The following is a 21,361-nucleotide window of genomic DNA, read 5'->3' as shown; positions in this document are numbered from 1 at the left end:
TGTTGATCCACAGTGCCATCTAGTGGCTTAAAGCAAAAACAGCAATGTGATGTTACGAAAGCATTTTTATTCTAAAAGGCACACAATGTTCAGAAGAACGCGCAAACATGGACACAGATATCTGAGGCCTTATGGACACTTGAAAAAGGCATTGCACAAAAACAGCATTCTGGCAGAACTGACCAGACCAGAGTGCATCATGGGGAAGTGGCAGGACGTGCTGATGTACTTCTCATCAGGAGGAAAAGCAAGAGAGAAATAATTCGGAAACCAAAATAGCTCAACTGTTTTCTAATGATTCACAACAGCAGTGGCTGTTCAGCATCCTCCTCAAATCTGGTGGGATCTAAATAGTACTGAACTATTACTATTATTCTAGCGTTTGCTTCTCAGTAACTTGTTTGGCGGACTGCTGGGACACAGCTGTGTTTACTCTGTTCGTGCTGAGTCTCTTTGATCAAGTGCAACAGCATCAATCCTATTAAAAAGGAAAGAAAAAAAGCTGAGAAAGTGACAGCCTTGCATTAACGACAGTAACACAACCTTGCTTACTGCAGACACAAGGATGGACACGACGGCATTTAGAGTTCAGCCATTTCAAAACACAAGCCTAATTGCAACAACTCAAAGACATCCAAGAACATCATAATCCATGTAACAACTTCTGCTTCACTGCAACAGCAAACAATCTTCACATACATTGACAGATGACTGACTACAGCTGGAGCGAGTTGACGCATGCTGAAACTAGAGCTTAAATCGACCTTCAGCAGACCTCTGCTCACACTTTGTGAAGATCAAGTCCAAGATAACCTCTGAATGCTGCTATCTTTGGAATGTGTTGGAATTGCCGGGTGGCACTTCAACTGGCACTTTAGGTAACACTGACATTCACATCTCACTCCTTAGTTTTGCTTAACAATCCCTTTTGCAGCTTGTTATAAAGTTTTTATGCATAACTTTTCTAAGCAATCACACATTTTTTGGGAACGTCAAAATCATAATTTACATTTGGATTCAAGAACTTCATGTTTTACATTGATGTAGTGAAAAAAAATAGATAAATAATAGTATAAATAGTTTGGAATATAATTATACAACACTTTTCCATTTAGGGAGATTAACTAAAATAAAACTCTACTCTGTCCACTCTTAGGAAGGGCACCACTGTTTAAATGTCTTTGGATAGATGTTCAAGATTGTAAAGTTGCAACGATGATCACAGCTCTGCTTCCTGGATGTGGCACCTGCTTCATGGCTCTGAAGAAGCTGACACGGGAGAGTTGTGGATTGTAGTGTCAATGAGTTTGTCTAAGAGTGTCCCCAAGAGCGTAACCTCAACAAAACCCATCTCATCATAGTCTGAAGAGTGTGATCAGTGGGTTGGGCTAAAAGAAAACAAGGGAAAGCTTTCTTCACGTAAACAGTGCTGGCCTGAGGGCACCTACAGCAGATGGAAGGGCCATTATTCAATGTAACCCTTTTGACTTAGCATGGCCCAGCCTGGAATAAACGCACTTTCTATTGTAAGCTCCTCAGATTCAACACAAGTCATCCTCGTGGCTCGCAGCGTCCCCGACCAGCAGCGAGTGTTTGTCGGGGTCACCGAGCACGAAGCTGTTGACTGAATGCTTGTCAGAGCGCAGCGAGTTGATTGAGGCTCGACTGTAGTTGACGATGCGGTCTAGCAGACTAAGTTTGGGGGACGGGCGACGCATCTCGCCCATGCCGATGTGGACGCTGACGTCAGACAGGCTGCCCTGCCGCCTGCTGGTACCCAGTCTGGCCTCCAGCTTCTCTGCAGTGGGTTTAGTGTAACTACATAAAGATGAAGGGGATAAAATGGACAGAAGTTTTTATGAATTAACACAAAATACACACAAAATACTTCAACAAAACCCCAAATATTTCATTACCATTTAAGTAGAAGCGAGGACAAAACCACAGAGACTGATGACAACGCCATGGCAGCAGAGCCCATCCACGGCTGTAACACCAGGCCGATGGGAAGGAACACCCCTGTAAATAGATGAGGTTCGTATTTCCACAGAGCTCAAAGTGATTTCACTATGATACTAAAAAAGTGGATGACCTCACTCTGCATTCAGCCCACCAAAGAACCTACCAGCAGCAATAGGAATTCCAACCAGGTTGTAGATAAGAGCGAAGACAAAGTTGATCCTGATCCTCTTGACGGTCTTTTTAGAGAGGTCAATACTGCCGACCACATCCAGCAGGTCATTCTGAAGACAAGAGAACAACACTGGGTAAATGAGCAGGGCGTTAATAGCAATTTGTGGCAAAAAGGGGAAAAAGTTGAAATGCTTTAAGTAAAATCCTCTCAGCACAAAGCTTTAAAAAACAAACAAAAAAACAAAACAGATCAACTGTTTTTATTTCAGTCTACAAGGTTTTTTATGTTAGACTTTTGTTTCTCAAGTTGGAGAGTCACCGGTGACCTGTTGTGTTGTCTGCATGCGATTCACATCATCCTAAATATCATCTGTGCCGCTTTCATGTTACAAAACAGACACCTTTGTCGGATCAGATTCTCACCCTGATCAGCACCACATCTGCGGCCTCTATGGCCACATCTGTCCCGGTTCCTATGGCGATGCCCACGTCAGCCATGGCCAGAGCGGGCGAGTCGTTGACGCCGTCACCCACCATGGCGACCCTCTTTCCCGCCTGCTGCAGCTGTTCCACTTTGGCCACCTTGTGGGAGGGCAGCACCTCAGCGAACACTTTCCTGATGCCGACCTGGTGGACAAAAAGCAGAATGATGAGCTCAGAAATCAAACACGTGTTGGGTTTCCAGCTTAATATGACATTAAAGCAGAAAAGCAAAAAAATCGAAGCCATCATCTCTGTTACAACTTCACCATCTAGTAACAAAAGTCTAATGATAGCATCAGTATTAATCAGCTCTTCATTCGTCTGCTTTGCTTACCTGAGCAGCAATAGCCCGAGCTGTCTTGCTGTTGTCTCCAGTCATCAGCACAACTTCCAGACCCATGTTGGTCAGCGTGTGGACCGCCAACTCAGCCTCTGGTTTCACTGTGTCTGCTATGGCTATCATTGCACACAGCAGGTCTATGCACAGAAAAAAAGGTTTTTAAGTTTCAAGCAGTCAGAAAGTGAGAGAAAAGAGTCAATTTTAACATTGCTACTCACCGTCTACGGCCACCAGAACAGCAGTGCGTCCTCTGCGCTCGTGCTCGATCATGGCTTCGTCGATTTCAGGTGTGACTTGCAGGCAGTTCCTCCTCATCCACTCCCTGTTCCCAATCAGGACTACATAGGTGGCTGTCTGAAGCAGGCCTGCAAACAACAGCAAGAAGGCATAAAAGCAAGTGAAACACAACTTTACAGCAACTGTAATCGTGCAGTAGGAATGCACTTCCAAACATACTTTGCGGCTGTGGGTCCATGATGAGTGGATGGGAGCTGGTGCATGTCCGGCTGTCGCTGATCTGGACTAGGACACTGTTGCGCTGGTTGTTGTCCTCGCTGTCACTGTCCAACTGCTTCAGCAGACTCTCTGTGTTGCTCACCTGACATCGGATGCCACAGCCCGGCACCGCCTGAAAGTCCACGCACGTGCCAAGAGACTCTGTGCCAAGCTCCTGCACGCAAATAACAATGGATCAACATCTTCCACATATACATACTGTAGATTATCATTCATCTCACCGTGGGGTCAAATCTGATGAAAGGCAAACCTGTTTGCAGTATTTGGTAATAGCGGCTCCGAGCGGGTGTTCACTGTTGTTCTCAGCTGTGGCTACAATGGCCAGCAGGCGGGAGCGAGGCATCTTATTCCCCTCCACCGCGATCTTTACTTGAACAACCTTTGGGGCCCCGTATGTAATGGTGCCGGTCTTGTCAAACACCACAGACTGAACCTGCATATGAAAGATAATATTATAAGTTATTTACTTTGTGACCCAGAAATGATATCTAAATATAAAAGACGTTTATCACCTCCAGCATCGAGAATTTAATTATTTATTCATGTGTCTCATCTTTAACAGTCTTTAAGATTTTTTTTAAATATTTTTTAACGATTAAAGCAGGAGATGGGAATTTCTTTTCAGAATAACAGCTCTCAAGCAAATTAAAGAATGTGGAAAAATTATTACAATTCATGAAACAGAAAACTACAATATAAAAATACTGGCACCCCCAGTGCTACCCCTCAGGCTTCTAGTAGATATACCTACTGTATCAATTTCAAAATCCTACAGCACCTTGTTCTCAGAGAACTCTGACCTTGATCATGCGGTCACTGAGATTGTAAACTGAGATTTTTAGTAGATACACCTATGGCATGAATTTAAAACTCCTCATTCGAGTTATCGCATTCACAGACATAACAGGGTGATGATAATACCCTGATAACCTCCTGAAAACTGGGGGGGGAATCTTCCCATTGAACATTTTTTGTTTGACATGTTTTTTGTGATTTCCTTCCTCTTTGAAGCTAAAAGAGGCCACTCAAACACATGACATATCAGTGGAAAACCCAGGATGTCCTCTATTTAGTACATCAGGACTTAGTAGGGTAGCTCAAATAAGTCAAAAGATATAGACCAACAACAAAATGTCCATTACAGAAGACATAAATGAATAGGCTGGTTTTCAGGAGGATCATACTTGAGAGGTGAAAATAACCCACTAAAACAAAAATACAGTAAATGCACTTGTGAGGTCTAAAAACCTCATTTTAGATGATGGAAATAAATCACTATGCATGTCACGTAATCGAATAAGTGCATACATGTGGCACTACATCGATAAATCAAATTTAATGCATTCAGTCTCACCCATCTGATATCTGCCTGCATTTATATAATTATAATTTTATTCAATGTGTTAAAACTAACAGATGCTTTCTCATATATAACCGCCTGGCTAACACAGAGGTGTCAGAAAATCATCATTAACACACCTTATGCGCCATCTCAAGTGGCTCTCCCCCCTTTATCAGGATGCCATTTTGGGCTCCGACCCCTGTGCCCACCATGACAGCTGTCGGGGTTGCCAAGCCAAGGGAACAGGGACAGGCGATGCATAACACGGTTATGGAGGCCTGGAAGGCGAAGCGAACCACAGCCTCAGTCCTGGAAATGGATTTGTCGTAACCCTGCGTGAAGGAAATGATGTTAGCTTTTTTCCAATTCACAAAAATGACATAAAACTGAAGTAAAAGGGAAAAGAACTCACAGGAAAGTACATCTCCACCAGAGAGAAGTTCAAAAAGCCAATGATGATCCACGCGATCAGGGTAAGCACAGATATGCCAACAATGAAGGGTACAAAGTAGCCACTAATTTTATCCGCATACTGCTGGATGGGAGCCTAAAAACACAAAGTAAAGACATAAACACTTGTACAGCGTTACTCTCAAAGCTGGTATATACAGTGCACAGGCCAAACCATGTAATTCACCTTTGAAGTCTGAGCCTCCTCCACTAGTTTGACAATCTGAGACAGCGTAGTGTCCATGCCAACATGTGTAGCACTGACGAGCAGAGAGCCGTTCTGGTTAATGGAGCCTGCAATCACCGAGCTCCCGGGCTTCTTCGTCACTGGCATGGCCTCACCTGGAGTCATAAAGCAACAGCTGGTCAAAAAGCTGCAGTACAGGTAAGAAAAAAATAAACAAAACACACCCACTAATATTTGGTTTGGTTCCCATAGCAAGTTGCACTCCAACCAGATGCTTTTGGCCTTCTGGAGAAAGGTTTTAAGGTCGGACAAGACAAAGACTGAGCTATTTGACCACCTTGACAAGAGTTATGTTTGGAGGAGAAAAGATAAGGCTTTCGCATCTAAGAACACTGTCAAGCATGGTGATGGTAGCATCGTGCTCTGGGCTGTTTGTTGTCAGTGGATGCCATGTAACAATAATAAAATAACAATAAAGGAATTCTTCACCTTCCCCTGAAATCAACAGCCAGAAACACACAACAAAACTGCTTCTGGAATGAATGAAGCAGGCTAACATTAAGCTTCTGAAAGTGTTTTTTCTCAAAGTCTCAACTTCAACCCTATTAGAATTTTTTGCATTACGCTTAAAAGTCAGGTCTGTGCCAAGAACCAAACTAATTTAAATGAACTCTACCAATTCTGCCAAGAGAGGTCAAATGCCCAGGAAGAATTATGTCAAGGTTGTTGATGGCTACCAAAGGCACCTGGTGAGGTGCAACTGGCTGAAAGAACTAAATATTAATTCTAGATTAGAGAAAATCCAAAATAAATCTAAACTTATGAACCAAATTCTTGTCTTTTTAAAGTAATAAAAGATGTATCCTGTACAATCATTCCACCCTAGAAAAATAAGATTTCAAAGAAATGATTAAAAGCCCCAAATGACCATGAGATTCATGCCCACGATGAGCATAAGTGACCTATTAACACTTTTTATAGACATCCAGCACCAGTCCATGCATAGATACAGGTCCTACAATTAATGACGACCAACCTGTGATGAGGGACTCATCGGCCATGGAATGTCCTTCAATGACCCTCCCATCGACTGGAAACTTTCCCCCAGGAACGACTTTGACTATATCACCCCTCTGAACCAGCTCCACATCCACCTGCTCCTCACTGCAACACACAAACATAAAATAATGTCAAATACTAAAAACAAATTCATTTTTGACACTGAAAAAAATAGTAAGATTATTAATAATAATAATGATACTAGACTGTTTAGGAAAGGCTGTTAGAAGACACACAAGGTCAAAATTGTCAATTAAATCTGACACTAACTCTGGAAACTCCCCTGCTGTTTTTTTATACACCCTTTGTTATGCTGTTGTCTATTTCAACAGGTACTCTAACTGCAAACATTTCATTATGTTGTCATTTCAAACCAAGTCAACATGTGAAAGGTGAGGGTAGAGAACCAGGAGTACCCGAGAACTGAATTATCACTGCCGAGAGTGACGACTGTGGCCTCAGTGGCTTGTAAAGACATCAGTTTGGACAAAGCCTCAGAAGTCTTGCTCTGGAAGACGGCACATAAAACAATTTGACTTTTTATACATGTGTGTCGATTTGCAGACTTTTCAAAAAAGTAAAGTTACTTGAAATGTCACAGATATTAATAAATATGAGCTAAACCTTGGCTATCTGTTCCAGCCAGCGTCCCAGAGAGATGAAGACAAAGAGCATAGGCGGTGTGTCGAAGAACGTGATGGGATTGACTTTTGCCTTCTCCGCTATGGCCACAATTAGGACAACGCATGAGTAGGTGAAGGCTATGGAAGTGGCCAGAACAATTAGCACATCCATGTTCGCAGACTTGTGTTTCACGGCTTTCCAGGCTTGAACGTAGAAGTAGCGACCTCCAATAAACTAAGGAGAGAGAAAAAAACAAACAAAACAGAAATCATTAATATGACTCCACGACTTTTCTCTCCTGAGGGCAAAAATTAATACTACTATTACTACGACTACTACTACTAAAAGTTCCCTATCATGTTTCCTGGGAGTGAAGTTAATCCCTGTGATTTACCTGTACAGGCACACAAAACAGGAAGGAGAGGAGGTTCATGATGGAGAGGCCTGGGAGCAGCTGTCTCTCCAGAAACATGGTGGAGTGGTAGCGGTTGCGGTCCTCTGCCGTATTGTTGTGATGATGTGAAACTGTCATCTGGTGGTCCATAATAATCATGTAGATCATCATACCCATCACAGGCACACAGAAAACCAAGCTCACAAGGAAAGACTTCCTCCACCTTAGCAAGGGAAGATAATATTCACTTAGTAACAGGTTTTTTTAAAACGACAAAGCAAACATATGCTGACTTTAATAATCATAACAAAAAGAACCAAGACACAACTCTCTCACAGCCAGTATGACTAAACAAAACTACATTCATACACATTTGGAGCAATATTTTGTGGGGCGATATTATAATGATATTTATTAAATAAATATAAATGCTCTGGGAATACTACAAACAACAGGGCTAATCTCATGCACCAAAACCCTGAGATAATGTTAGTCGATAACTGCAGTCTAATTTATAAATGCAGACAGATGCCAACATGCTGCCATCAGTCTGATTATGTTCCTATAGTACAGGAAGGCCACTGAGTATCAATGTCAGTTAAATTTCTGCTGAATGTGTAAATATTTCTATCTTTAGTGCAACACGTGTGATTTTCAACCACTTATCACACTTCACAGATAGCATGTTATTGCCAGCTTGACCCCATACAAATGCAGAATGATATCAGCCTGCAGTTGAATGGGGTCTGATATAAGACTGATACCAGACTGACCCGGTCTTATGACGCCACTTATGCCTGGCTTTCAAGCCAGTGTTGTACGGTTAACAGTCTATTTGGAGGAAAACCTAAATAAATAAATGAAGTGAGATAACATTATTTTAGATAAAACAGATAATAAAGTTTACCTCTGCTGATGAAAGAACAGGTGACAAATCGCAATAATTGTTACTGCAATACTCAGCATATTTCAAAATGTTAAAAAGTGCAATAATATGAAATAGTAAATGAAGTAGTATGATAACATCGTATCATGAGGTGTCTGGTGATTCCCACCTCTCCTGAAATATTTGATCTCTGACAGCATTTTTGGATGCTTGTAGAAACCACAGGTTTGCAGGTCTTATTAGTAGTATTATTTTTTAAACAGCTTTTTATAAAATGGCACATGATATTATTTAAAATAGTGCAAATCAAGTAAATGGCTTCAAAAACATAAAAAATTTGAATAAAGAAAAATGACAGTTATATGCTCCACGTACGACACATTGTACCGTATCCTCAATTTTGCCCCCCAATTTTCAAATGAATGCATGTGCAGCTGAGTGTAAGGTCAGTGTTACAGCTTCTGCTCCCATGGGCATGCGAGAGGTCGCTTGGATCTGAAGGACGTAAATAAGAGAGGGACTAAAAACAGGGCTCTGTCCCATGACCTGCAGCAAGACACGACACTACAATGCTTAATTACGCATGCACCCTCCAAGTGGACTTGGCCTTCGTGGCCTTGCATATGAAATGTTTTCCCTCAGCTGAGAGTGCTTTTTAGAGCTGAATATGAAAATAACCTCCTCTGAAGCATATTACATGTGCAGCTTAACTTAGCTCAATTACCTTATTGGGTACAAAGAGAGCTACATTTCAAATCACAAATCAAATCAAATCAAATCACTTTTTATTGTCACATCACATGTGCAGGCACACTGGCACAGCACATGCGAGTGAAATTCTTGTGTGCGAGCCCCACAAGCAACAGAGATGTGCAAACACAACAACACAAACGAGCAAAATACAAGAATGGCCAACCTGAAACTAATAAATATATGTACAATATATAATAGTGTATGCATTTCTAGATGTGTATACTAAATATTTTCCTACGTGTGTGTGTGTGTGTGTGTGTGTGTGTGTGTATACACATTTTTACAAATTAAATAGTAAAAAAATAAAATAAAATAATAATAATAATAATAATAATAATAATAATAAAATATATAAAATATACAGAGTTGAATATGTGCAGAACAAGTGGCATTTATATACAGTGTGGAGTGCATAATGTTGAAGTTCCAGTAGTGAAGCTGAGGTGTCTATGACGTGTTCAGCAGTCTGATGGCCTGATGGAAAAAGCTGTCTCTCAGTCTGCTGGTACGGGACCGGATGCTGCAGAACCTCTTTCCTGATGGAAGCAGTCTGAACAGTTTATGGCTGGGGTGACTGGAGTCCTTGATGATCCTCCCCGCTTTCCTCAGGCAGCGCTTCCTGTAGATGTCTTGGAGGGAGGGAAGCTCACCTCCAATTATCCGTTCAGAGCACCGCACTACTCGCTGGAGAGCTTTGCAGTTGTAGGCGGTGCTGTTGCCATACCAGGTGGTGATGCATCCAGTGAGGATGCTCTCAATGGCACAGTGATAGAAGGTCCTGAGGATGCGGGGGCTCATGCCGAATCTTTTCAGTCTCCTGAGAAAGAAGAGGCGCTGCTGCGCCTTCTTCACTGTTTTGTTTGTGTGTACTGACCACGTAAGATCCTCAGCCAGATGTACGCCAAGGAACCGGAAGCTGCTCACTCTCTCCACAGCAGCGCCGTTGATGGTGATGGGGGTGTGTACTTCTCTGCACCTCCGGAAGTCCACTATCAACTCCTTTGTCTTTGCGACGTTGAGGGTGAGATGGTTGTCTTGACACCAGTGGGTCAGGGCGCTGACCTCCTCCCTGTAAGCCGTCTCATCACCGTTGGTGATAAGACCCACCACTGTAGTGTCGTCCGCAAACTTCACAATGATGTTGGAGCTGTTAGTGGCTGTGCAGTCGTAGGTGTAGAGTGAGTACAGGAGAGGGCTCAGTACACACCCCTGTGGAGCACCAGTGTTCAGTGTGATGGGGGATGAGGTGATGCTGCCCAGTCTGACCACCTGGCGTCTGTCAGACAGGAAGCTAAGGATCCAGCTGCAGAGGGAGCTGCTCAGTCCTAGATCCTGCAGTTTCCTGTCCAGCTTCGAGGGAACGATGGTATTGAATGCTGAGCTGTAATCTACAAACAGCATCCTCACATACGTGTCTCTCTTCTCCAGGTGTGACAGGGCAGTGTGTAGTGTCAGGGCTATGGCATCATCAGTGGACCTGTTGTGGCGGTATGCAAACTGTAGAGGGTCCAGTGAGTCGGGTAGTGCAGAGCAGATGAAGTCCCTGACCAGCTTCTCGAAGCATTTGCTTACGATGGGGGTCAGGGCTACAGGTCGCCAGTCGTTCAATGAGGAGATGGTGGAGGATTTGGGTACAGGGACGATGGTGGCCATTTTGAAGCAGGCTGGGACTACAGACAGAGAGAGGGAAAGGTTGAAGATGTGCGTGAACACTCCAGCCAGCTGAGCCGCGCATGACCTGAGGACGCGGCCGGGAATCCCGTCCGGACCAGTAGCTTTGCGTGCGTTCACCTTCCTGAAGCACTTCCGCACATCCTCCTCAGACACAGTGTGCGCACTGACGTCATCCGCGGTGCGCACACTGTCCGGTCTCATGGTGTTCGCTGTGTCGAATCTAGCGTAGAATACGTTTAGATCCTCACACAGAGAGGCCGTGGTCTGCGGTGTGCTGGTTTTCCCTCTAAAGTCTGTGATCGTGTTTAGTCCCTGCCACATACTCCGAGGGTTGTCAAACTGTTGTTCCACCCTGTCCCTGTACTCACGTTTGGCTGCTTTGATCGTCTTCCGGAGTTGGTAATGTGCGTGTTTGTAGTCCGATGTGTTCGCGGAGGCAAAGGCGGTGTTCCGTGCCGCCAGTGCCGCGCGAACATCTCCGTTAATCCAGGGTTTTTGATTTGGGAAGGATTTGACTGTTCTAGTTGTGACACTGACAACTAGCTTCACGCTCAACATACCTCACTAACTGATTACTTTCAATCCCTAGTATCACTCTCTGATAAGTTTACATTTTACTGCCTATAATGGCCTAAGCACTTCACTCTACAAAAAGATTTTTCTTAGGAAAGTCAGATAAACGATCAAGCCAACATTCAGATGAACAAAAAGGAAAAAGAAAAAGAGTTTGAACACCAGACTCATGTCCCAACACAGTATGGTAACATACATAACTACACAAACAACAGGTTTTTAAATTGACAAACACCAAATGCTGCTTACTGTCGTATCTCTTTGCTGTGGTCCAGGTGGCTGGCAGTGCGGTCCCTCTTTACCAAAGACGCTTCAAACCCTAGATTCTACAGAAAACAAACTCCTGATGAGGCCTTTAAAGACTTTTATCCAGACCAATGAATTAGTAAAAGTATAACTGAACACATGCATAAATAAACAGAGGAAGGCGTAATACCTCAATCAGCTTGATGATGTCTCGTGGTCCAATAACTTCAGAGTCGAATTTAATGTGTGCTTTGTTGGTTGCCAAGGCAACAGAGGCATAGATAATCCCCTTTTCTTTCGTGAGGTTGGATTCAATTTTGTGAACACAAGAAGCGCACGTCATTCCCCTGACCTGAAAGAAGGTGAAGAGGAGCAGACAAGCAGATGAAGAGGTAGAAAATAATGAGAATATGAGGGGAGGAATGCACCTCATCTAGTGAATCCTTATTGAGAAATGTTTGTTTATGGTTTTGCATGCATGCATTAAAGAACATAAAGTCAATGCAGCCTCACAGTGACTCACCACTAATTCAACGTTTCCACCTGAACCTTCATAGTTCTCCATAACAGAGGCGGTGAAGCCCAGCTCCTTCACGCACTCGGCTACCTTCATAGGATCGGTGACTTCAGGGTTATAACGGACCTCTGCTTTACTCGCCATTAGTGCCACCAGAACAGAGTAGATACCTGCACAACATTACAGATTTTCTCTTTATTTCCTAAGGAAAGCCAAAAAATTATCCTATCAAAAAAAAAAGAAAACCCAAAAAACTTTAACACACCAGGTTCATTCTTGAGATTTCGCTCAATGTTTGACACACAGGAAGCACAGGTCATCCCTCCGATCTGGATGTAGCATTTAGAGTTGGTTTCTCCACTAAGTCCCTGTGGGGTTTCTTTGTGGTGGTCACTGTCCACCTCTTTACCTTTGACAGGTGCTATACTTGAAGACTTCGATGAAAGAGGATGTGGCGCAGGCAGCAGAGAGTTGGTCTCTGTTTACAAGAAGATTTCTTCATTAATGATGCTAATTTTGCTCACTAGCCTCTAAAAATAAAAGTGCTCTGGGCCTGAAACCATGTGGGTAATTAAATGCCAACATAATCGGTCCTCTTACCAGGCAGAAAGGCATCAAAGCCCATGTCCTCTATGGCCTCCCTCAACTCCTCTGGTGTGGTCAGCAGAGGGTCGTACTCAAAGATCCCCTGGTGATCAGTCAGAGAGACCTCGGCTGACATGACCCCTTTCTTTTGGGAGATCATGCCTTCAATGGACTGAACACAGGAGTTGCATGTCATGCCCTCAATGTGGATATTCACCACAGATCCCAGTGGCTGATTAAAACAAGGCTGCAAGACAGCAGGTTTAGCCTGGTTTGCTCCTGTAGGCCATGATGATGACGGTGGTAAAGTGCGAGCAGGTGATGTGGACACAGGACTGAGGGGACCGGAGGAGTCCCACGGTTGAGTCTTAAAGTTTCCTGGAGGCAGTGCTTCAATTGCCTGCTGCAGCTGAGTCACTGTGACCTTTTGGGGGTCATAGCAGATGGAGGCCTTCTCATTCTCCAAAGACACCTCCACAGAAGACACACCAGGCAGCACTGAGATATTGTCCTGAATGTTGACCACACAGGAACGGCAGTGCATGCCTTTGACCCTAAGCGCGACGAGCGTGGTGTCTATGAAGATTTCAGTCTCCTCCGAAGTCTCAGATGGCGACGAAATTGTTTGTTTTTGAGAATCAACAAAGCGCTCCATTTCACTGGGGGACAGCTGCAGGGGGCGGGGCTTAGACTTCACAAAGGCCTTGAATCCAACCACAGTAATTTGATCAATGATGGTTTGGACAGTGAGGAGGTAAGGCAGGTAGACGAGTGTAGCTTCCTGAGACTCTAAAACAACTGTGGAAGAGATGGAAACAGGAAAGTTAAAACAGAAGCACAAAGCAAATAAAAACAAATGAAATTCTTTGACAAGAAGCGGAAGCCACTGTGTGTGAAACAAGGACAAAGATGTTGGCAGAGAATCAGACACACGAGATACAATCGATGTGAGATCATTTTGATGGTCCAGCTTAAAGCTTCAGGAGACAAAGCCTTTACTTCACTCTGAAGGCTGTTACACACTGAACATGTTGCATAAAAACAACACAAAATTCCAGATCTGAACTTGGCCTACATACAAACCAAACACATTATATTTTTTGTGGAGCATTCGTCCTCAAAAAAAAAAAAAAAAAAAAAAAAAAAAAAAAAAAAAAACACTGACTGTGACAAAAAAAAAAAAAAAAAGTTCATCCTGATGTTTCTGAAACAAGAAAAGAAGGAAACAGAGATTCTGGGTTCATCAAATTCTCACAAGAAAGCAGCAGCAAGGACAATTTTACGCTTTGATCTAGAAGTTAAAACTGTATCACGCTCGCTTTCGTACATATTTCAGGATGTCAGTGGGGCACTTTGAGCTCTTTTATCAGAAATGGGACCACGCTTGAAGAGGGAGAGATAATTTCATTTCAGAGAGACGATTATGAGCCGGAGCAGTGTTTAGCCATGATGGCACTTGTTGCCAAATATACTGATCTGATTGGTCAGATCTGTTTATTTGGATCCAAAACATCAGAAAGTTAAACTACACATCCTGTATGAACGACTGCAAAAAGAATAGGTGAGCCCAAAAGATATTTTTAGCTCACAAAATATTTGAATGATTTTACATGTCCGGAGTTGTCTTATGCCAAAAACCCAGGGTTAATAAGTATGAACACCATGCAAAAAAACAAAAGAATCCTCTTCAATACTGAGCTTCAGGGCAACAAACTACAACAGTTAAAAACTGACTTCGAAAAATTTCAAATACGCATAACTTTTTCTGTTCTTTTTATAAAGGAAAATATATGTCATCATTACTATAAAACTTCCCTTTTTGCGTCAGTTTGAAACAAATTTGACAGAGCAAACAGTACACTGACAGGCTGTGCAAACAACCACATTGAACGCAGGGATCATGCTGCACTCAACCACCATAATCCCGTCTACAAGTCATTCTTTCCAACCAGACGGGATTTCATGAGTCATAATCATATCGTACTAAACAATCTCTACTTGCTGAACCTAAAGACAGCCTCGCTGATCCACAATGACATGACACCTGAGATGTAGGACGTGCAATTCAGCAGTCGCGCTACAACATCTCTTCCAGCTCAGGCTGTAAAGTTATATATGACTGCAAATTTGCAAATGGGTCGAGTACATCACCTTTGATCTTTTGAATCCCTTTGAGTTTACCAATCTTTCCTTCAATAGTGGTAATACAGGAGTGACAGGTCATTCCTTCAATGCGCAGCTTAAGGATGGCCGCTCCACCTCGCGTGGTCTGAGATGGAGAGGAGGTGGGGTCTTTTTGCAAAGGGCTGCTCGGTGTGGAGATGTCCGGCGGTGTTACGCTGGCCACCGCCTCACTAAGCTGCTGCGTGGACGTCAGGGAGGGAACAAAGGTGACGGTGAGGCCCGTCTGTGGCAGGTTCTCTCTGACATCCAGCACTCCCTGAATTTGTGATAGTTTCTTCAATGCTTCCTGTTGGGCTGTGGGTGTCATGCCCGAGGTGGAGACCAACTGGATATCAGTAGGGACTGGTGTGGCTTTGCTGGAAGCTGGCAAACTTGATTCAAAGCCCATGTCCTCAATGGCCTCTGACAGAGACTCTGGGCTCTGATGGCTGGGGTCAAATATGACAGTTGCATTCTTGCCCTCTAAAGACACCTACAAAAGTGGAGTTGAAAGAGAAAATGTAAAATGGAGTCAACAAAATTGGAATAAATGCTAAGCTTAACCTTAATATGCAATATAGCTACATTTAAGATGTGGCTTCTATTTTATTCAAGCAACAATCAGATTTACCTCCAGTAATACTCTTAAGCACTTAATGTCGGTTCAGAGTTAATTCCGATACTATGAAAGGGATATTTTTGGTCTTGTGTAGCTATACAGATTCCTTAGATTTTATTATCACCTAACGCTTTTACTGTCTTGTCTCAGAACTAAACCTTTATTAAAACAAACAAACAAAAAAAAGAAAAGAAATGCATGACTTTGGCAAGCTCACAGCATGTGCTGTCAGCATGATCCCCTCAGCTCTCACTTTAGCAAGAAAGAAACATGTGACACATTGAAGGCATCGCCTGACTTGGCCGTAAGTTAACCAGCAAGTGAGTGAGTAAGTGTGGCTGCCTGCAGGGTTAACCTTTACTCTCAGAATAAAGGGGAAACACTAATCCGACAATGACTGTTCTACTAAGAACATAAAATAAATCTATTTACTCTTCGCAGATCATGTCTGTATAGATTAATGTAAAATAATCCAGGACCTAAACTGTCTTAAGACACAAATGACATTTTCTGTGGATACACACAGAATTTATTGAGCTGATGTCACAGTCCCGCAAAGGGCAGAGCGCTATCTGGAACACACTATTACATTATCGTCTCATTTACCCTCAGCCTCGGGGGTAAACACACAATAAACAAAACAGCAGGCCTCATCTATTGCAATTAAACCCTCTCTCATGGCTACATTGATGCTACTTGGTTCTTAATCAGATGAGCGAGTCCCGAGGGGGTAAGATTAGGGTATCAATCAGGCCTTTAGTTAATATACTTTTTTTCTTTATGAGATCTAATACATGGTTTTAAAATACTTGACCACTGTTACAACATCTAGTTATTTCAGATCCTGTAGTTAAACAGTAAGTATCACGAGGGAAGTATTGAGTCAGCAAAATGTTATTATCAGTTCCTCAACAAAGACTGCTGCATGACATTTAAACTAAAAATTAATTAAAACAAAATTCAAACCCACTAACCACCACAAACAGCTCTAAAGAGCCCACGTTTACCTTTATATGCATCACTCCAGGAAGAGACCCAATGCGCTGCTCTATGGACTGGACACAAGAGCCGCAGGTCATACCCTCCACTCCAAGAGAAACTGAACACAGGCTGCGTTTATGTGTCATGACTGTTTCCTAAAAGAACACAAGAAAGACAATGGTTTTCCCACCAAGTCTTTGCTTTGAGGAAAAAGATCACGAAAGCTGAGTAGAGAAAGACGGGTAGTTCTTCTCGAAATGACAGTTATGTTAATGTATGGGGCAAACACAAACACGCATGCAAAACTAAACATACACGATGCCTTATATTACCAATAAAGTGTTTAATTTTAAATCGAGACATCCGTCAGGGTTATCTTTGCTTTACTAAAATAAAAAAGGCTTAACATCAGATATAAAAATTGCTCAGCTTAAAGTTTGCCTGTTTTTAAAAATGTGTCATCAGGGTGAATCTCCATTTTTATTTCTATAGCAAGGTTTGAAACTGTCAGAAAAAGACAGTAGGGTGATGTTATTCCATGTGCACAGCTGGTCTGCAGCTTTACAAAAACTAAACGAATTTTGTGACATGCAATTGGTGCTTCCAATTCTGGTACATTTACTAGACAAAAAGTGGAAACAAAACTGATAGGTTTTGTATGGTTGATTGTCATTTATGCTTAGAAATATTTAACCATAGATACTTAGAAGTGTATAATCAATTGTGTAGTGATAAGTTGTGTAGTGATAAGTTGTGTGATCTTTAACAGGCTACAGAGGCTTGGTGTGTATTCCACACTGGAATGCACACCTGCATCTTGGGGGCATGGGAAAAGTTCGCATCTTGTCTCATTGTTTTATGGTAGGATTAACGTAGCTACGTCTGTTCTAGTCTAAGTGCTTTTCTGTTTAGATGAACTGCTGGACTTCCTTACCGGGGGGGTCTAGTCTACCCTCTTCCTGACCAAGGATGTTTGCTTGTGTGCTTTTATGACCCTTTGATCAGCAGTAACACACACACACACACACACACACACACACACACACACACACACACACACACACACACACACAAGGTACTCTTTGTGTGTATGTAGATGTCATATGTTAATGAACCTATGCATATTCATGTAACCTCAATAAAAGGACAGTGGTACGGGAGGACGGAGAGAGCAACTGGGGTCAAGCGAAGGGACGGCGCTTTGTCCGGTTCTCTCCCGTATACGAGTAACATGAAGAACTTGCCTACTTCGTGTCTTGCTTTGCGGTGTAATTATATTGTCTTCAACGTTCCAGCGAACAGGTTTATGCTGCATACCTATCAAAAACAAAGCTTTGTTTGTACAAGACGAGAATTGTTCCTGTACTTCCTTCCTGGCATGGACTAATCAGGTTGTCCAAACATTGCCGTTCGAAGCTGAAGCTTGAAACATGATCCCAGTTTCATTTGGCTTACAATAACGTTCGTTTCGTTGATGGGCTGGAAACATATCTAAAGTTCAAGTTTTGGTGGATAAATAATGTTTAACTTAAGTATAATCTCTGTTATCCCCTCCTGGGCTTTGAGTGAATACGAGGCGACTGAGGTCCTTCAACATCTGCCAGAAAATGCTGAGGATTTTCTATGAGTCTGTTGTGGCCAGTGCGATCCTCTATGCTGTTGCATGCTGGGGGAGCAGGCTGAGGGTCGCAGATGCCAACAGACTTAATAAACTGATCCGTAAGGCCAGCAATGTTGTGGGGATGGAGCTGGACTCCCTCAAGGTGGTGTCGGAGAGGCGGATGCTGTCCAAGATAAAGACAATGTTGGATAACACCTCCCACCCACTCCATGACATGTTGGTCAGCCACAGGAGCTCGTTCAGTGAGAGACTGAGATTACCGAAAAGCACCACTGAACGACACAGGAAATCATTCCTGCCTGTGGCCATCTCCCTGTACAACGCATCCACTTAACACACTGTTTGCTGCTACAGCTACACATGTTTCTTTTCCAAATATTTATTTATAAGTGACTTATGTATGTATGTATGTATGTATGTATGTATGTATGTATGTATATATTGTACTATTCTTAGTTAGCGTATTGTCTGTCTTGTCTTAATGTTGGTTTAAAATGGAGCACTGTAACAAAAAATAATTTCCCCCAGGGATCAATAAAGTATTCTGATTCTGATTCTGATTGAATACTGTCACACCTACAGACGATCACTTACGGATCTGCCGCATAAACAGCACTCTTGGCTGTAGCTATAGCCGTTTAAAATCCCATGAAACGGATGAGGTCGGATCCTCAGGTCGGATCCGTTGAATGACATAAAGGGACTCGTATGACACTAGAGAGAAAGACCCGGGCCACGTTTAGAAAAAGCGAGACACCGATGAACTAATCTAGATAAACATTAGGTTAACACAGAAGAGGTAATTTAGTGAATGTTTTAATAGTTTTTAGAAAAAGGTCAGTTATATAAAAAACGCATCGGCTACAATGGAACGTAAAGTATTTGTAAAGCTAGTTTGGTGACTTTGTCAGCCGTACGAAAAAGCTACTGATCCCTTTTGTGAGCAGTATTTGTAACAGAAAGTATCACCTCCACGGAGCTAAAAATACCAAAAATATTACCTAATGTCTTTTTAGGATTATATAGGAAGCAATTCCGTCTCTTACTAGTTGCAATGCGGCCAACGTGACACCACAGAAATATCTGAGAAAAACTTACCGTCTCAGTTCACAGCGTGAAGCAAACTGTTAGCCACAGGCTAGTACTCCGACTGTCAGAGCAAGCTAACTAGCTGGTATCTACTCTTTATCCTACGTTACAGTCAACAAAGCGGACACGTCGCTGCATCGTGAGGACTGCTAGAAATAATTGACAGTGCTGGATTGAGAGTTTTCTTCCTCTGTTATCACAGAACTCTGCTATGTGTAGCTGATTTTGTCTCCTCATGCTGACTAGTGATGGGTCGTTCGCCAACGAAATGGCTCTTAGAGCCGACTCTTTGACGTGAACGATGCGAGCCGGCTCCTTATCGCGAGCCGTCACGTGGGTTTTTTTTTTTTTCTTTCTCTCAGCCTCTCTCTCGCACTTTTTTTCCGCTTCACTCTGCACGCGAGCCTTGTGCTTTACGCTGGGCAGAGGGGGGAGGGGCGGTAGTTACACTCAGTAGCACAGGAACAGAGCCAGAGAGAGAGAAAGAGAGGCAGGGACAACAACATTAGAAAGGTATAGTAATCATCCACAACTATTTTCGGTTGCAGATGATAAAGGATTGAGAAAGTTTATTCATGCAGGTCCATATGACAGAGAATATGCATGTTCTTTTAGTTTTCATATTATAATTTATATTTAATTGTGTTGTGGTTTGCAGTGTTTTGTGTTCTTTTCACTTTAAATTTGTGAAAGGAAAAAGCTGAAAATTTAAATAGTTAAAAGTTGAAATGTGAATAGTTGATTTTTGTATTATATGATTTATTTATTACATTTTATGTGGAGTGAATAAATAAAAGTATATTTACGGTGGCCCCTAGAGACAAAGCACATACAAACTTCAAATCACGTACGAACTCTGAAGCATGTACAAACTCCAAAACACGTAAGAAACACGTACAAACTCCAAAACACGTAAAAACTCCAAAACACGTAAAAACACGTACAAACTCCGAAGCACGTAAAAACTCAGAAGCATATAAAAACTCAGAAGCACATACAAACTCAAAACATGTACAAAAGACAACAGAAGTGCTCCAGGATGCTGGGCGCAGTGTTGAGCCTTTGTTATCTTGTGGCTACACAAGCCAGCAAGTACCAACGACCGGATTTGGTGTGTGGTAATAACAGGTAAATGAACTTTTTTTTAAATTATTTGAATATATATATGAGTGCCTGTGTATAAATACACAAATACACACATGCTTTCAATTGTGTAATTTAAGTGAGCTAGTAGCTCTGCTTTGGAAGTTCAGTTAATGCTAGAAATGTGTTTTGGAGTTTGTACGTGTTTTGTCTCTAGGGGCCACCGCATATATTTATATATAAACATATATAAATAAAACCACTTGTTTTTACGTTAGTAATTCCTTTTGTGCATAATTTTATATTATTGTTAATAATAAATTAATTAAAGCAACAAAACAACCTGAAGAGCCGGTTCGGAGCCGAAAGAGCCGGCTCTTTTTAGTGAGCCGAACCGAAAGAGCCGGTTCTCTAAAAAGAGCCGGAAATCCCATCACTAATGCTGACGTGACGAGCGGCTGCATTCCTGTTTGTCCAGGGATAGAGGCGGAGCTAGGAGAGTTACGGCAACGTAAAAGGGTGTAGTTTTTCCCTGTACTTTGCCTACAAGGCTGTGGCGTTCTCTAAAAGTAACCATCTTTTATATAAATCGCGGTTAAGTGTTGTTAGATTAGATGTCATGCAAAGAAGTTACTAGTAAGTTAACGGGTTCGCTTTAGTGGACTCGAATTATCAGTCGACAGTTTAGTTTACGAGCCATGAAGACGAAACTCAGGGTATAAACAAAGAGCAATAACAGAAGAGAATTTATTTGTCCCATATTATTTATCCCATTTTTTTCACTGCAGTCGAAATAATAATAATAATAATAAATTTTAAGATGTATTCATGCTTTTTCTATGTTGCATTTTGCTTCTCATCTACCTACAGATATTAAGGTTGTTATAGGCAACAAAAATAAACACGAGACTGAATGTAAAAAATTAAGACTTAAACTATGGAACCTTGTTTCCTTCACTGAAAAAAATAAGTAAATAAAGTAAACAATAAAATAATATTCAGGCAGCACTGAGTCAAAATGTCAAATTGTTATGTCTTTTTGG

At 42.2% G+C, this 21,361-nt stretch overlaps 1 protein-coding gene across 1 annotated transcript; it reads right to left on the bottom strand.

The window, feature by feature from the left end:
• Nucleotides 1-59: 59 nt before the first annotated feature.
• On the bottom strand, nt 60-19,472 carry atp7a (ATPase copper transporting alpha). Its single transcript, XM_085362090.1, has 23 exons — nt 19,245-19,472; nt 16,552-16,680; nt 14,914-15,418; nt 12,778-13,560; nt 12,443-12,655; nt 12,184-12,347; nt 11,851-12,012; nt 11,664-11,740; nt 7,529-7,751; nt 7,135-7,368; nt 6,927-7,018; nt 6,488-6,615; nt 5,452-5,606; nt 5,227-5,361; nt 4,952-5,146; nt 3,723-3,905; nt 3,413-3,626; nt 3,175-3,321; nt 2,951-3,093; nt 2,557-2,760; nt 2,126-2,243; nt 1,917-2,019; nt 60-1,818 (listed from the first exon to the last, which is right to left on the bottom strand). The coding sequence occupies exons 2-23, from the start codon at nt 16,669-16,671 to the stop codon at nt 1,542-1,544; spliced, it is 4,575 nt and encodes a 1,524-aa protein (XP_085218216.1). The 5' UTR covers nt 16,672-16,680; nt 19,245-19,472; the 3' UTR covers nt 60-1,541.
• Nucleotides 19,473-21,361: the final 1,889 nt, after the last annotated feature.

This window comes from Diplotaxodon limnothrissa, linkage group LG2 (assembly GCF_057381915.1).
Source record: "Diplotaxodon limnothrissa isolate DT_005_m linkage group LG2, D_limnothrissa_male_GT1.1, whole genome shotgun sequence".
In the NCBI taxonomy this organism is placed as follows: Eukaryota; Metazoa; Chordata; class Actinopteri; order Cichliformes; family Cichlidae; genus Diplotaxodon; species Diplotaxodon limnothrissa.
This window is presented reverse-complemented; position numbering and strand designations above follow the sequence as displayed.